The 17,233-nt window shown below is 50.8% G+C and overlaps 1 protein-coding gene across 6 annotated transcripts in view; it reads left to right on the forward strand.

The window, feature by feature from the left end:
* The window catches only part of TNS3 (tensin 3), a 222,311-nt gene that overhangs the window by 132,815 nt on the left and 72,263 nt on the right, over positions 1 to 17,233 (forward strand). For all 6 annotated transcript variants that reach the window (XM_068973010.1, XM_068973012.1, XM_068973011.1 and 3 more), the window contains 3 exons: positions 2,632 to 2,761; positions 3,102 to 3,167; positions 4,104 to 4,208. In XM_068973010.1, coding sequence (XP_068829111.1) covers positions 2,632 to 2,761; positions 3,102 to 3,167; positions 4,104 to 4,208 — 301 coding nt within the window. The remainder of the gene's footprint in view (positions 1 to 2,631; positions 2,762 to 3,101; positions 3,168 to 4,103; positions 4,209 to 17,233) is intronic.

Below are 17,233 nucleotides of genomic sequence, written 5' to 3' on the forward strand. Positions count from 1 at the left end.
GGGGCAGGCTTGGGGGCTTCTGGTTGGGATGAGCTGTGTACATCAGGAGCTGGCTGCAGGATGAACCCTTTAACTCAGAGCAGGAGAAAGATTCCCCCAAAGGGAGCTGTGCTTGAGGGGCATCCTCCCCTGCCCTTAGGCTGTCTATGCTTCTTTACGAGCACCTGTGATGCCCTGTGTCCACCAGGGGCTCTACCTGCCCACAGAACCTGGTGCCAAATTGAGGGAGGGGAGCTACCGTGAGGCGTGACCCTGTGGGCTGGCTTGGGGCCACTTCCGTCAGGGGCTGTCAGCTTCTGGAGGGAGGCCTTGTTGTTATCTTGCAGCCTTGTTTCCCCTCAGTATTGATAAAGACTTCAGAGTCAGACTGGCATGTCCCTGAAACTCTCTTGCCTTTTCTCCAAGTCTTCTCCCCCTTTCCCTCTCACTTCCAGGGTAGCAGTGGAGAAAGGCAAACAGAGAGGGTGGGTCCATCATCCAGCAGAGATAGGTGTGTGGGAGCATGTCCTCTCCGTGGGGGTCTTGCTGCAGCATGTGTGGGATGAGGCCCTCTGCTCAGCAGTCAGTGTGGTGCAGGGGCGTTGGAGGGGTGAGAACGTAAGCAGCATCTCGGGAAGGAAGGCTAGGGGCACAGCCTTTGGTTGGACCCTGCTGAGGAGCCAGAGACTCCGGATGAAATGAGAGAGGACTTGGCGACTGGAGATCATTTGCTGTTGGAGAGTAAATGGAAGTTGTCACATTTCTGAAGAGTTCTCGCGGGCTGGTTCCATATGCCAGCCCTGGACAGGGGCGTGGAGGCCAGGCCTGAGTCTGGATTCCCACCAGGAGTGTGCACAGGCCGCCTGGTGCCTCCTGCATAGTGAATGTGGGGCTTGTGTTTGTCAACATGAATCGCTCCCCTGACGGTCTGTGTACATTTCTTCATTTATTTATCAGACTGTTTCCTTGTAGATAGCACAGAGGTATATGACTTTGGGGTTTGCCCTAAGGGGCTGAAGCTCCTTGGATCTTTATTTTTTCTCTTGAGTGATGGTTCTCTGGTTACTGAAGGCCTGGTCCCATCACTTCATGGCAAATAGATGGAGAAATAGTGGAAACAGTGACAGCCTTTATTTTCTTGGACTTCAGAATCACTGTGGATGGTGACTGCAGCCATGAAATTAAAAGACACTTGCTCCTTGGAAAAAAAGCAATGGCAAACCTAGACAGCATATTAAAAAATAGAGACATCACTTTGCCAATAAAAGTTTGCTTAGTTTGGCATAGTCAAAGCTATGGTTTTTTCAGTAGTGATGTACAGATATGAAAGTTGAACCGTAAGGAAGACTGAGCGCCACAGAATTGGTGCCTTTGAACTGCAGTGCTGGAGAACGCTCTTGAGAGTCCCTTGGACAGCAAGGAGATCAAACCAGACAATCCTAAAGGAAATCAACCTTGAATATTCATTGGAAGGACTGATGCTGAAGCTGAAGTTCCAATACTTTGGCCACCTGATGCAAAGAGCCCACTCACTGGAAAAGAAAGACTGTGATGCTGGAAAAGATTGAAGGCAAGAGGAGAAGGGGAGGACAGAGGATGACATGATTGAATGCCATCATTGATTCAATGGACATGAGTTTGAGCAAACTCCGGGAGATAGTGAACTAGAGGGAAGCCTGGCGTGCTGCAATCCATGGGGTTGCAAAGAGTTAGACATGAGTGAGTGACTGAACATACACACAGATCAGTCACCTACAGCATCTCCCGAATCATTGGTCTGGACCATACTTGCTGGGACTGCTTCTCATTGACCTGGCACAAGATATCTGAAGCCCATCTCTTTCCGACCTGAGTCTTTTGTGAGCATGGCTGCCTGTGAGATCCCTGCACCTCCAGCCTCCCTTCCTCCTGGGCATGCGCAGTGCAGGGCGTGGCCTCCTCCACTCTGAGTGTCTGCGGGCAGAATCTAGGATGCTTGTGGGCTTGAACCCCTGGGGATCCTGGAAAGGAGCCTCTGCCCTACTTAGGAGGGAGGAAGGGCCCTCTCTGCTGCAGTACACCACTCTGCTGTGGCCTTCCTGCCCTCCTCATGGGCAGCCCTGCTCTCACACCCCTCAGGCAGGGGGCCCCCCGTGGAAAGGTGAGAAATGGTGCCAGGGCCCCTCCTCCACCCACCCTTCCCTGCCAAGTGCCCGGAAGGGGTGCTTTTACCCTGTGTATTGGCACCGTCACCCCAGAGGCCTGAGCTGCTCCCAGAGACCTTGTGCCTCGGAGCCACAGCCTGAATCCAAGTTACATCCCTGGTGATTCTGGAGACTGGTCTCAAACTGTCATTTAGCACGTCTTGACAGCCCAGCCGTGGAATTTATATTCCAAGGCCTTTTCCCTTTCTCTTCCTTCTCCCTTCTTGCCATCTTTCTCTCTCTCTCAGTTATAGCACACAACATAAGTACTGAGTCGAGTACAAAAAGTAATGACTGCCTGCTCCTTTCATGAGAGCAGAAAGGCTTTAAGGTAAAATGTGGAGTATTTAGATGAAATTAGGAAAAAGAGGCTGCGCAGTTTCATTCTTCAGATGTCTTCCTGTGCACTTCCACAGGAGCCTTCCTTGCAGGTGGGGCTCCCTGGAAAACACACCCCTTTTTATCCCAGGTGAAGTGCTACCATAAGAAGTACCGCTCGGCCACCCGCGATGTCATTTTCCGCCTGCAGTTTCACACCGGGGCTGTTCAGGGCTACAGACTTGTGTTTGCGAAGGAGGATTTGGACAATGCGAGCAAAGGTGAGGTCCCTCCCTGGGTCCAGACTGAGTGTAGGGAGAATGGGCCCTCAGTGGGTGGCCCCCGGGAGCCTTATGTGTTCCTGTCATTGTTCTCCACTACTGGCCCCACCCCCACACCACAAGCCAGCAGATTGACAAAATTATTACCAGTCTCACAAAAGACTGATGATTGTTCCAACAAAGAAAAAAATCTGGAGAAGCAGTAAAAATGCTAACATTTTTCTCTGTCATTGTTGTGCTGTTGGAGATTTGGGAGTGGTGTTGCCCTGGTAGGAATATAAGGACAAAATTCATTTGTTGTCTTGTCTCCAAATTTGTTGAAATAGGATTTCTTTTTTAGATGACCGTTTTCCTGATAATGGGAAGATTGAGTTAGTCTTCTCAGCCACTCCTGAGAAGATTCAAGGTGGGTAGAATGCAGAATGCTGGCAGAGGGGTGGAGGGGGCTGCAAGATGCTGACCTGGTTGGGTGATGTGTATGCTGGAGTCTCTGTAGAACCTCCCACCTTTGCACATAATTGGAAAGATTTATAATACATTAAAAATAGAATATTAGACAATGGGAACGTGTTAGCCTAGAGACAGTAGGGCCCAGGTAAAGACCCCAGAGATGGTGTGACTTGCCCAAAGAAGGGTCCAGAACTTCAGGATTGGGACCATGTCTTGATGCCCTGTTTACTTCTCCCCTCAAAAAGCAACCTCTTTATTTTTAAAGAGGACTAGAAATATAGTAGAAAGACTGCAACTATTTGTGTGCAAAATAGACTCCTTCTAAAAATACATTGAAAGAGAAAGCAGTCTCTTTACTGTGAAGACAAATGGCTCATTTCCATCACTGAGATTCATATTTGTGAAAGTTTTAATTCAGTTTTTAATAGCTGTGGAAAAGAAGCACCCTATTTCTGTGCCCAGTGCCATAGACTGAGGCATGAATAGTTAAATGCAAGGCTGTGGGGGTAAGAATCCTCCTGGAAGCCTCGGAAAGGCAAGAGCCCAAACCCACCCCTCCCGTCCACCAGCCCTGAGGCTGCTCCTCAGGTTTCTGCTGGGTCCTTGACCTGCAGAGCCATCCAGGTGATCCCCTTGTGCAGAAACGCATCCAGAGCATAGAGCCTCCCACCTGGTAGACAGAGGACGAGTGTTCACCTTTCCTTCCTGCCAAGTGGTTTGCACTGTTGTTCAGTTCCAGCTCAGATTACTGGCAGGCTTGTGGGGGAGGGTGTGGATCTGGACTCTGTGCTGGCACTCAGATCCAGAGGCTCCTCTCTGCGTTGCTGGCAGGTACCGGCTTGATTAGGACTAACACCCTTTGTCCACCCCTGTCCCCTCCACCACCCTGCAGGATGTGAACATTTGCAGAATGACCACAGGGTGATTGTGGACTTCAACACAGCAGACCCGCTAATCCGCTGGGACTCATATGAGAACCTGAGTGCAGACGGTGAAGGTGAGTCTTGTTACCTTGCTATCAGTTCCTGGAGAATAGAACCCAGAACAAGCAGTTTGTTCACCTTTAGATCGAAAATCTCCTTGCAGCCTGCTTGGAGGCTGTCAAGAATCCACACCATTGTGAGTCTGAGGGCACTTGTGAGAATCAGGCTTGGTGAATTGGGTTGAGCTTTGACAAAGCTGCATAGTGATGGTCAGTTAGTGAACTTGTCATCTAGAAGCTTCCTCACCTGAGGCTGTATGTCTGTCTCTCCCTTGCCCTCCTGATTGGGGAAGGGGAATGCCTGGTGTCTGAGCACTGGCAGGCTTCCTACTGTTGGGGAGCCCCATGGGCAATAGGGATGTGGGTTCTATTTCTGTTTGCTCGTTACACTGGTGTCCAGGTGGTATGGCTGTGTCATTTAGTCTCTGTTTTGTGAGTCCGTCTCTCCCAAACACATTCTCTGTTTGCCACGGGATCTGCAGTTTGAGTCACAAGTATCATGAAAGAAAAGGAATGAAGGGTGGCACCTGCCAGGTTTATAGAAAGAAGCCTCTGGAGGTCAGTGTCAAAGAGGAGGGATCAGACTTCTTCTAGGTGCTTGAGAACACGGCCTTTCATCTTTTTCAAGCACCAAATTGTGAACAGACCTGATTTGGGGGAGAGAGCGAAAACAATTTTGTCCAGTTAGTTCCATCCAGACCTTAAATAGCCAAAAGCAAGTGTTGTGGTGATAACTCCACATGTGTGCATCTTTGTGCATTGCTGGGATTGAAGGGACTGGCCGGGGATGTCTGTGTCTACTCAGGGCGTCAGGGCGGGCACGAGACTCCTCAGCTTGTCCACTTGGAGAGTCTGGGGTCATGTCAGTATTTCTGTGATACAGAGCATCCTGCTGTCTAGAGGTGAAGCCCTCATCACTCCTCATGGTCTCTAAGTGCTGTGTGTGTCAAGCCTCTGCACACACCTTGAAGCGCCATTCCCATGCCCGGTTCATTCACCACACTGCATTCCATTGAGGGTCTCAGTGCTCTTGATGTTTTTTTTTAGACCTTGCACATCTACTTTTTTTTTTTTTTTCAAAATTGAAGTATAGTTGATTTACAATATTATACAAGTTACAGATATACAACATCGTGATTCACAATTTTTAAAGATTATACTCCATTTATAGTTATGATAGAATATTGGCAGTTTTCGCTATGCTGTGCAATATATCCTCATGGCACATTTATTTTATACGTAATAGTTTGTACCTCTTAATTTCCTACCCCTGTCTGACCCTTTGTCAGTTACAGTTGCTCCCGGTGGAGCTCATGGAGGGTTCTGAGTTCTCACTGTTGTAGGTGCTGCGTGGATGGCCCCTGCTGCCAAGGCCCTGCAGACTCTTGCACAGCCACCTTGCACAAAACATGCAGTTCCCCTCACGTGGAATCATTACCCTTCCTGAGGTTCCCTCCATCTCCCAGCTCTCCAGGCTCCTCTGTGGGGTTGACCTGCATTGGTGAGCTCATTCCTCATTCCCAGTGCCCTTAGCTCTCACTTGGAACCTCAGTGCCTGGCTTGGGTTCCTGGAGGAGGGCACCAGTGCCTCCCCCCCCCCCCGCCCTCCTGCGAAGGCGGGGGGCGTTGGCTGGCGGGAAGCAGTCTCAGCCATGCTTCCCTCAGGGCAAAACTTTCTGGGGTTAAGGAAGGTTTGGCAGCCTATGTTTTTGGCTAGAAAATGATGTCTTTTGACCCTCCCTTCTATGTGTGCTTCCATTTCTTGTCCCTGCTGGTTAAAACAAACACACACACACACTGACCTAAACTGTGTTTATCTCTGCTGTCCTGGAGTGGACCCTCTGCAGTCCTTCAGTCAAGGACCTTGACCCCTTGTTATGTCCGGGCAAAGTGTGCCTCTTCCCCCAGCTGTGAACTCGTTCACGCGTGGACACTTGATTCCAGATGTCCTGTCTTCATCACGGAGACTCAGTTCTCTGCTCCCAGCTCTGTGGCCCAGAGGGGATCTGGGGCTCCCACTGCCTCATCAGTATTTCATGGGACTCTCGCTGTCTCAAGGAGAGAAACGGAGGGTGGGGGCGGACAGTGGGGCTGCCTACAGGAGCCTCTCACGTGCTATTTATTTGATCCATGTAAGACCCTGTGACCCATTTTAGAGATAAAGGGGGAAATACCCAAGAGAAATCAAAAGCTGGACTTTGGTGAGGGGTCCTGGTAGCTTTCTGGGGCTGTGCACTGTTGGTGGTCACAGGTGAAGCTGAGTGAGTTGTCGTGTGTTTGAGATCATGCAGGATGGAGACTGTGGAAGTGGGACACAAGTAAGTCTGGGCCTGTTTGACCCCAGTGCTATTTGGTGCAAACCTCATCCTTCCAGCTGAAGACCTGCTGGTCCCTGGACCAGAGTGAGGCCTGCAGCACAGCCCATGGTTGGGCATGAAGCCTTGTTGTGCCCCTCCTTTCCTCTGTTCCTGGCTTTAACCAACGAGTGTGTTTCTGGCCGCAGGTAAAGCTTGTGGATCCAAGATTGCATAGACAGGGGCCGCTGTCCCCCAGGTTAGGGCTCTGATACTTCAGGTCACCGCCCAATAAACATTGGCCAATCAGAGTTGGCCTCCAGGCAACCACAGTGGCCCCAGAGCTCCATGGGGGTGGGCTGCAGAAAGGGGGCCTCTGATTTCTTATCACTTTTACAGTAAGACCCAGTCTTGTCACTGTCCCATGCAGGACGCTCTACCGAGCCGCCGGCAGTCGGGCCGCTGGTGAGGACAAGTTGGATCCGGAAGAACTGGGCACAGGTGTGTGCAGTTTCAAGTTCTGGATCAAGCTGTGACATTTAGATGTTGCCATTTGGTGGCGCTAGTGGTAAAGAAACCCACTCCAGTGTTTTTGCCTGGAGAATCCCAGGGATGGGGGAGCCTGGTGGGCTGCTGTCTATGGGGTCACACAGAGTTGGACACAACTGAAGTGACTTAGCAGCAGCAGCAGCAGCAGTGGTAAAGAACCCGCCTGCCAATGCAGGAGACACAAGAGATGTGAATTCGAACCTTGGATCAGGAAGATCCCCTGGAGGAGGACATGGCAACCCACTCTGGTATTCTTGCCTGGAGAATTCCATGGAAAGAGGAGACTGGTGTGCTACAGTCCATAGAGTCAGAAAGAGTCAGACATGAATGAAGTGACTTAGCATGCATGCACACTTTGAAAATGCATTTGAAAGTATTTCTCCCCAGAAACTGTTGTCAGGTGTTGAGATTTGGAAAAGCAAAGCATACCTTGGTGACTTATCCAAAAGAGGGTCCACTGGAATCCGGCAGATCAGACCTTAGGTCCTGGCTCTGCTCTCTGTCCAAGGTCAAGCTCCTCCCTGGCAGAATGGGAATGCTGCTGGCTGAGCTTCCAGAATGTAGTGGCTGCATCATCAGTGTCTGGCCACTGTAGCCACTCACTGAACCCTTCCACTCTGTACCCAGACTGGGAATTGCTTTAGATCCTGCATCCTGCAAAACTTTCCTTCACATTGCTTGCTTTGACGGTTCAGAGCAGAGTAACTGCTGTAATGCAGCCCACCTGTCAAATGCCGATGGCACCTTGCTCAGATCTCAGGAAGCGCCCTCCTGTGCTCTCTTGATTTTAAGCCTCCAGCTCTGGCCTTGCAGGTCCCCTTCCAGATGTGAACCCGTGACCTGGAGTTAATCCTGTTTTGATAAGGGATTTTGGGCAGTGATTGGGATGGAGAGCAATGGCTTCATCTAATCTGAAATATGGTAAAGCATCTGCTTACAATGTGGGATACGCAGGTTCAATCCCTGGATTGGGAAGATCCCCTGCAGAAGGAAATGGCAACCCACTCCAGTACTCTTGCCTGGAAAATCCCATGGACGGAGGAGCCTGGTAGACTACAGTCCTTGGGGTTGCAAAGAGTCTGACATGACTTCACTTTCACTTTCACTTTCAACCTGAAATACAAGAGTCTCACCTTTGTGCTGGGAACCATAAAGTCCTTTGGGTGTTAACTTTTTGAAGTGGATTGGATCCTGTCAGAAGAGCGAGTGTGATGTTGGAGCCTATTAATGAGTCATAACTGGCCCTGAGCTGCCATCCCAGTGGTGTCAGAGAAATTGACTTGAAATTCATGTCATCTGGACGAGTTTGCACGAATTAGCCCATGTCAGCCTCCCAGTGAAAGGTTGCAGCTGCAGGCCGTGACCCACTTGCAGTTTATTTCCTCCTCTTGGGGACCCTTAGCCTTCCTACCTGAGAGGGTGGAGAAGGGAATGGCAACCCACTGACTCCAGTATTCTTGCCTGGAGAATTCCATGGACAGAGGAGCCTAGTGAGCCACAGTCCCTGGGGTTGCAAAGACTTGGACATAACTGAATGACTAATATACACACACACAGCCTGCCAGCGACGGCTGGAGGCCTTAAGAAGCATTATCCCAGGACAGCTAGTGGACAGAAGCACTGAGAGTTGGCTTGATTTCACTGGGGTCCTTGGCTCTCAGCCTGCCCACATCCCTCGAACTGTGGGACCCACCCTGGGGGGTACCCACCCTGGGGGTGAGCATGTCCTGTGCTCTGGGGTAGGAATATGAAAGGCAGGTGGCTGTGGACATGCCCTCAGCTTCAGCCAAGGGCATGTTTATCCGGCTCTCTCTTTCCTCCTTTATGGCCAGTGTCGGCATTGCTTCTGCCCCCCGATGCTGCACCCGCTTTGGCAGTGGCTCCCTGGGCGGCCTGCCCGTGCCCTGCATCCTGGCTCTGGAGTGCACATCTCTAGACTCCGTCACTGGCATTCTGCCTTGGGGACCAGCACCTGAGTTCTGACTGCCAGTGGGTTCTCCGAAAGATGAAACTAGAAGTGGACCTGACCCCCCGGTCTACCTAAGACCCCAAGTCACAAAACTTCTACACTAGTGTGAGCTCAGAGAGTGTGTAAATATGGCATGGCAAAGAGTTTGTCCCTGTTCCCTTCTTTGCAAGGTCTCACAGACTCACTTTTACCGAATTGCGTCTCAGTCGTGCCCCCCACCTCCCCCGGCTTGCTCCTCCACGTCCCTCCCAGCCTGGACGCTTGCATATTGGCTGCGTGGATTAAGCTCAGACCAAACCTGGTGAATTTCCTTCTGTGCCCTCCATGTGGAGAACTTTCTCAATAGCAGGCAGGGTTGCAGTATTCCCTGCAGAACCTGCAGGTGCCTTTCTGCCAAGTCAGGGCTCCGACACTTTGGCGACATCCCCAGTTCAGGAAAGATTACAAGCTTCATATTAGCAACTAGAACCAAAAGCCTGAGGAGGAGAGGCCCGGGATGCACATGCTCCTGGGTCCCTTCCTCTGCAGCACACGCACGCATCTCGCTCCTCCTTCCACCTCTTGCCTGATGTGGTCTCACTGTCACCCTGCCTCCCATCTCTTCAGACTCAACAAATGTAGGGCAGGGAGGAGAGGTTTCAGATCCCATGTTTGTGACTTTATCACATGCTACCTTTGGAAAATGCTGCAAACCGGAGAGAAAAGTTCCCTGTGAATTAAAGGAAAAGGGAGGTGTTTTGTAGAAGGGGGCAATTGGGAACATCCTGTATTTTGTCTCTTTAGAGACAGTTATCATGTGCCTATGCTTTATATTAAAAAAAGGGGGGTCTCTGTCATTTACTGTGATGCTCTCTTGGCAGTGCTGTGAATTGTGGCAATGAGGGGTGTTCTGGGGTCGGACTATATCTCCTGTAGCTCTGGGAGTCCAAGCAGGCACCTCAGGAGGGGCTGGAGGGAAAGCGTGGTCTTCTAGAAGGAAAGGAGATTTGGATGGAGGTGAAGATGGCCTGCTGTGGGGTGAGGACAGAGGTACCTCTCCCAGCCTTGTGGTGGGCTGCTGCCGCTCCATGGTCCTGGGGCTGGGTCTGGCCAGGCAACTGTTACCACTTTCTAACTAAAGAACATGTCTGTCAGTTCCAAATGAAACCCCCTGGCAGTCACTCCCCAGCCCTCCCTCTCCCAGCCCCAGGAGACCACCCATCTTCCTTCTCTGTGAATTTCCCTCATCTGGACATTTCATGCAAGTGGAATCCTGCAGTGTGTGGCTTTTCATGACAGGCGTCTTTCACGCTGCGTGATGAGTTGAGGGTTCATTCATTTTTGGTACGTCACTCCTTTTTTTATGGCCGAATAATGTTCCAGAGTGTGACTAGACCTCAGTGTGCTGATCCATTCACCAGCAGGTGAGCATCTGGGTTTTTTCCACCTTTTTTCCTCTTGTGATTAATGCTGCAATGAACCTTCCTGTACACGTTTTGGCCTTAGGCTGTTCTTTTATTGCCCATCTTTTCTACTACTTTGTGAAATTTCCACTTCTTTTAGTCCTAGTTGGTTTCCTTTTCTGGTTATTTCTTCTGTCTTTATGGGTCTCACATTGGAATCACAGTGAACCTTCTGAGGGTCTCCTGTCCCACTTTGCCAACTACTCCCAGGAATATTCAGGAAACCCATCAAGTCTTTTCTGTGTTAGCTATGTAACCTCATGCACAAAATTCCATCTCGGTACAGTGGAAAGTTCTGAAGCCTGTCAAAACACTGAGCTGCAGAACTGCCTTTTGGCCACATATCAGCAGAGCCTCACAAGACCACGTTGTTTCAGGAGAAGTTGACAGGAACAGCCTGAATGGGCTCTGTGTGATTGAAACCCACAGGTAGGAGTGCAGGGAATATGACAGTGTTTTGGGCACAAGTGTTAGAGGCTGGCAACAGCATGACTGCCAAGATCTGAAGGCCTTGCTGGTGCCAGTTGCTGTGCATTCATGAAGGCTGTTGCAGCTCCTTTGTGAAGCCGCTGCCAGGATGAGGAAAACTCACCTTCCACCCCCCACAGTGGGAAATGAGCCTCATGAAAGGCCAGCCTCCTTTTGACACACAACTAGTCATGCAGGTTCTTTGTGTTAGAAATGGAGAAAAGAGACCACTGGCCAGTGTAGATTTGTTTTCCTCTTTGTTGGTACCTTATTCTGTTGTTTTTTCATAGAGTTGTCAGCTTTGGGGTGCAAAGGTCTGATTTTAAGACTCTGTCCTGTAGGAGACTGGGACCCCCTCTGGGCACAGCCTTGGCTATAACATGGCAGGGCCCATTGATCTCAGTCCTCAAACCAGATCTTTCAGATTTCGGTTTCTAATTTTTTTCTTTTGATGTGAATTCTTTGAAGAAAAGTGTTAAGTGATCAATTAGTTGCTTCCTGTACTTCGCTGGTAGCTCAGCTGGTGAAGAATCCACCTATAATGCAGGAGACCCCGGTTTAATTCCTGGATCGGGAAAATCTGCTAGAGAAGGGATAGGCTACTCACTCTAGTGTTCTTGGGCTTCTGTGGTGGCTCAGCTGGTAAAGAATCCGCCTGTAATGCAGGAGACCTGGGTTCAGTCCCTGGGTTGGGAAGATCCCCTGGAGAAGGGACCGGCTACCCACTCCAGTATTCTGGCCTGGAGAATTCCATGGGGTCACAAAGAGTTGGACGTGACTGAGCAACTTTCACTTTCTTTCAACTTAGTTGCTTGATTGCAGTGACAGTGTTATTTGCAGAGTGGGCACAATCCTGTCAGTTCCCTTGATAGGAATGGGGATTGGTTAGGACCCTTGCTGCTGCTGCTGCTGCTGCTAAGTCGCTTCAGTCATGTCCGACTCTGTGCGACCCCATAGACGCCCTCCTATCAGGCTCCTCTGTCCCTGGGATTCTTCAGACAAGAACACTGGAGTGGGTTGCCGTTTCCTTCTCCAATGCATGAAAGTGAAAAGTGAAAGTGAAGTCACTCAGTCGTGTCCGACTCTTCGTGACCCCATGGACTGCAGCCTACAAGGCTCCTCTGTCCATGGGATTTTCCAGGCTAGAGTGCTGGAGTGGGGTGCCATTGCCTTCTCCGAGTTAGGACCCTTACTGAGCACTAAACTGAGTAGACCCTCTTGCACAAGAAGTGCTTTATGTCCCACAGTAAAACAGACGTTTTCTCCTGAGCACAGACATAACCTGTGCCTTAGTGGGCCATTGGGGGTTTGCTGGAGACATCTGTGTCAGTGATGTGCTGACTATATTCCATCTCAGGCTGACTGAGTGGTGACATTTGTGAGGGTTCCAGTTGTGCTGTGGAAACATGAAGGCGTCCAGACAGCTTTGCTTGTTTGTTCTGGTGTGTTACATTCATTTAAGGCTCAGAGCGAGTTGCTGTGCTTTGACCAACAAGCAGTCAAAGCAGAGGGGTAAACTGTTGGCTGAAGCCCACCTAAATTGCATGCAAGGAGACCTGAGGTGCAGAGGCGCTTGCTGGGCAGAACGTGGAAGTCTGGGTGTGCAAGTAAACACTGAAAGATGGGCCATGTGCAGTTAACACTGACAGTGAACTTGGCCACGTCGAGCTTGAAAGAGAGACACAGTCCCAGGACATGGAGACAGTAAGGTAAAGACTTCACAAGTGAAGACTGTAGCTGAAGGACACAAATGATGCTGAAACTGATTTCTAAACCGGAGCAGGTTGGTGCTGGCTCCACCCGTCAGTTTGTCAGCTGAGAAGTCTTGGGAGTGAACACAGGTCTAGCTGGGTGGCTCTCCAGTAGAAGCCTTTTCCCCGCCTCCTCAGCCTCCAGGGTTCAAATTTCATTAAACCTGATTGCAGGAAACCCCACCCACGTGTTTACATTGCACTGGCCTTTTTTTGGTGGAACCAAAGTCCCTCTCTTAGCTAACAAGATCTTCTACCTTCTGTACTGCCTGGAGAGCAAGGCTGGGTCGTTGGCAGAGGAGACACACCCCCACCCCGGGATGCTATGTTCTGGGGTTGAAGGCTTCCTTCAGGGGTCCAATGGTTGTGGGCTAAACAAGCTACAGGGCTGTTTGGAAGCAAGGTAAGCAGGGAGTGTGTGTGTGTCTGTGTCTGTGTGTGTCTACGTGTGTGTGTCTGTGTGTGTGTGTGGCTTCTGCTAGGGGAGAGGATGTCTGGTGGTAAGTGATGAGCAGAACAGCAGCTTTAACCTGGCAAGAAGAAAGGCCAGGCAGAAGACTGTTTATTTGCAGGTGAGATGAGTCTTAGCTGCTTCTGCCTTTGGAGGGTCAGCAGTGGTTTGAGGTGAAGTTTATATGCAGAAGGTCATGGTCCGCTCCGTGGCTGGCTCGCTCAGGTGACTTCTGAGTGGGCCACAGGGCCTCCTGTTTTCTTGGCCAGCTGGGGCTCAGGCGTGTTTCCACAGTGACGAGTGCCTGGGAGGGAACCAGGTGCCAAGATAAGTGCCTTTGATGGGATGGTCCAGGCTGGGGTGTTGGTTGGACAGGAGAGGGGGGCCCCCCATGGGAGTGTCCTGCCGGCGTTGTTTGTGCCTGCTGTCTGGGGCATGGTCGCCGTGGCTGGGACACGCCTGCCACAGCCCCACCGTGAAGCCTGGCCTCTGTTATCGCCGCATTCCGGGCCTCACCCAGAGGACTGCCAGGAGCGCTTGGAATCTGTGTGGCTCCAGCGTCCCAGACGTGGGCCCTGCTGTTGGCACGTCCCTTTCCACAAGCCATGTGGTTCTCTGCCTGGAACACCCCGCTCCCCCTGCTCTATTTTTTTCCAAGAATTTATAGCCTGCCTCGATTTCAGAAAACATTTACACAGAGCCTGACTTGGCTCCCAAGGGAGCGATTCCATCCGTTCCCCTTGGCAGGCCAGGTGCCTCCTTTCTACTTTAGGTGTCTCTCCGCCTGGCATTCAGGGGGATGGTATTGGCTTTTGGGGTTTGGGCAGGTGTTTGCTCTCAAGGTGTGAGATGGCATGTCCAGAGAAGTTCCATGCTACATGGAGTTATTTCTGGAACTTGGCCTGAGGAGAGCTCGGGCCAGGCTTTCACAGCCCTGGGGTTCTGAGCTGCTCATAGCATTGTCTGTCTTTTGTTTAGAAGAGAAGGGCACGTTTCATCTCACCTGGGACAGCGCAGTCACCCATCTGTGCTGTTGTGGACTAAAGGTCGAATTCTGAGAGGTCCCAGTGTGGCCATCTTTTCTTAGCTCTCGATTTGTTTGGAATGGGAACTAGTTCAATATACATGCAAGGGAGCCTTTAATTAGCCCAGAGGCAGAACCCCACTGCAGTAAAATAAAAGCGTGCTGTGTTTCCTGAGAGGTTATAAATGCTGCAGTTATAAATGTCCAAGTGGAAAAAGAGAGATCTCAGCGTGAGTGACTCAGTGAGTTAACAGGGACCCTCCTGTGAGGGACACCGGCCAAGCCTGGGTGTTTCTCCTGATCCTGAAGGTCCTGCGGCTCCCACAGGCCCTGAGAGAGGAGGCATCCCTGGGATACTCCCAGAGCCTTCCCTTCCTGGCCAGAGGTTGCGGAGGGTCACTGACCCCGCTCATCCCGGCCTCCTGCTCTGGGCCCATCCCGTTTTCAGGGGCCCTGCTCTCTGGCGGCTGTCCCCATGCCTCAGACACTGGAGCCCCAGTGCCCCCTCTGCCTGAACGCCACACAGCAGGCACTGAGATGCTCCCCTGCTTCTGGGTGTCTTGCAGTGCTGGGCCAATGCTCCAGGGCCCATCCTCAGAATTTAAAGCTGGGCAATTTATCACGGGTTCCCACACTGGTCAGTCAGAGCTGATGCAGCACGTTTGGGAGAGATGGTCTCTAACAGGGTGAGGGGCCCGAGAGGTACAGAGGTGAGGAAGGGCCTTGGGAATGCTTTGAAAGATCTGCCAAAGTGTTGCTCATCCTGCTGCTAGGCCCTGTGGAATGGGATGAGGCCCCCACAACTGCCTGGATTCAGCAGAAGCGAGTTTGTGATGAATCCACCAAGACAACGGCAGAGGCCCTTGGCGTCACTCAGCTAGCTTACTGCTAACTGCTTTTGTCTTTGTGGTTATTAGTCCCAGAGGAGGCTGAGAAGCAGAGCGGATTAGGTGGCTTGAGCAGTGTTGCACAGCTGGTGAGAGCTGGAGGTGGGCTGCTTCGGCAGCTGGAGGGCTCTACTGTGCCCCACACGAGATGACTTATAGAATCTACAAATAGTATTTTTTAAAATCCGTCTTTTATTTTAGATCACTGTTAAAAAGCAATTCTTCAACATAATTCCAAAGTGTGAGGTCAGTTAGGCTGAGTTAAGAATACTCTTTTACGGGACCCCATCAGACACTCTTATTCCTCAGGCTCTAGGCTGGAGGACAGATGTGGGGACTTGCAGAGACAGTGTCCACTCGGTGCCTACCTAGTCTCTTCCCTTTACGTTGGTCTCCCTGAATCACCAGGATGATCCTGGGCAAACCTCGTCAAGCACCCCATTGCCAGCCAACTTCTCCAATAAGGGAAGTGGAGCTCAGAGAGGTTGAGTAACTCACCCAGGGTCACACAGCTGTGGGCAGGATTTTTAATTAGGATTCACACCCAGGTTGATTATGCCAGAAAGTCTAGAGGGGGACTGAGGATGTGCACATAAATCGCTCCAGTGAAAAAGTTAAAACAAGCTTTATGTCACAAGGCGGGGGGTTGGGGGGGTGGGGCACAAAGGGACCCTGACAGCTATACTGAAGATGAGAGAACTCTCCACGATCTCACTGAATCTAGGAAAAGGAAGGAAGATCCTGGAAGAGAGGGAGAAGGTGGAGGAATTCAAGGAGTAGGGGGTGGAGAGGTGGGGAGTGGAGTCAGAAGGGGAGATGAGGAGGGGAGAGGGGAGGGGGGAAAGGTGGACGCAGCGGGGGCCTGTTGCCCTGTGAGCCTCATTTCTGTCTTGAATTCATGATCTTTTGAATCATTGAGGTATAATTTACATACAGTGAAGTTCACTCTTTACTGCCCAGTTCCAGGAGTTTAACTTCCTGTCCTGAAACTCCCGTCACAGCCACAATAAGAACATTTCTGTCACCCCACTCTTCCCTGATGGCCCGCAGCCTGCTCTCCGTGAGCCCGTTTCCCAACCTGATCTCTCCCCGGGATGTCAGTTCAAGTCTTTGGAGTCTGGTTGCTCTCTCAGTACCGTGGATGTGGATGCAGACGATGGCATCATTTCTTTCTTTCTTCTCAGGCACTGTTTCAGGGATGACTGCAATTGTAAGACTTCCATGGGGATGTATAGGTTCTGGTATTGGGTCTTTTTGATAGAGTGAATTGGTTTAGCTGAGTGGCCTCAAGTAGAGAGTCGTTTAGAGCGAGCTGGAGATGGTGCGTGTGGGGTTGCTGCAGGAAGTAGAAGTGACTGACAGTGGCCAGCAGGCTGTGCCCAGAGACATAGCCTGTCTCCTGGTGAGTCAGGGTGGGTGGGGAGCCTTTCCTTTATCAGGGCTCCAAGTGGCTGTGGGTGTGGTGGGTGCGGTGGGCGCGGTGGGCACAGTGGGTGGGTACTGAGTGGTCTACCTAGGAACAGTTCCTTAATTTTCAGGACAGAAGTGCACAGCCTGCCATGAGCTCCCGCTACTGCAGCCTAGGAAACAGACATAACACTGCCATCATCAACCCAGCAGCCTCAGAACATAGGCTCCTGTCCCGACAACGGACCATTTTGGGAGTTAGGGAGGAAAGCAGAGTGATTAAGTAGTTTCTAAGGAGTGTGTGTGTGAGAGGGAGAGAGGGAATTGAAAAGAAAATATTTAGGCAAATTCCTTTCCAAAATTAAATTGTTAATTTCACATTAAAGTGGTTTGTCAGGTTTAGAATTCCAGTGTTTTTAAAAAAACAGAAAGCATGGATTTGGGAGTGAAACAGAGGTAGGGTTGCATTCCAGATGATTCCAGTAACTTTTTATTATATTAAATATTAGCATAACCTCTCTGAGCTTCTGTTTTCTCATCTTATAGAGGATTCTTTACCACTAGGGCCACCTGGAAAGCCCGTCCTGGCACAGAGGAGATTCTTAAAAAGAACCTCTGTCTTTGGAATGTCAGCCCTATTGCAGGAGAGGGCTGTTTCTTGTGTTCTGCCCTCCTCTGATGAGAAAAATCACGATTCTTTGTAACCTCACCTGGATGCAGCCACACCTGAGAGCCCCGGCTCCTGGAAACATCCCTTCCTGCAGTCATGCTCTTTCTTTCTGTCTCTGCTGACCCATC

This window comes from Capricornis sumatraensis, chromosome 5 (assembly GCF_032405125.1).
Source record: "Capricornis sumatraensis isolate serow.1 chromosome 5, serow.2, whole genome shotgun sequence".
NCBI classification, from domain to species: Eukaryota; Metazoa; Chordata; class Mammalia; order Artiodactyla; family Bovidae; genus Capricornis; species Capricornis sumatraensis.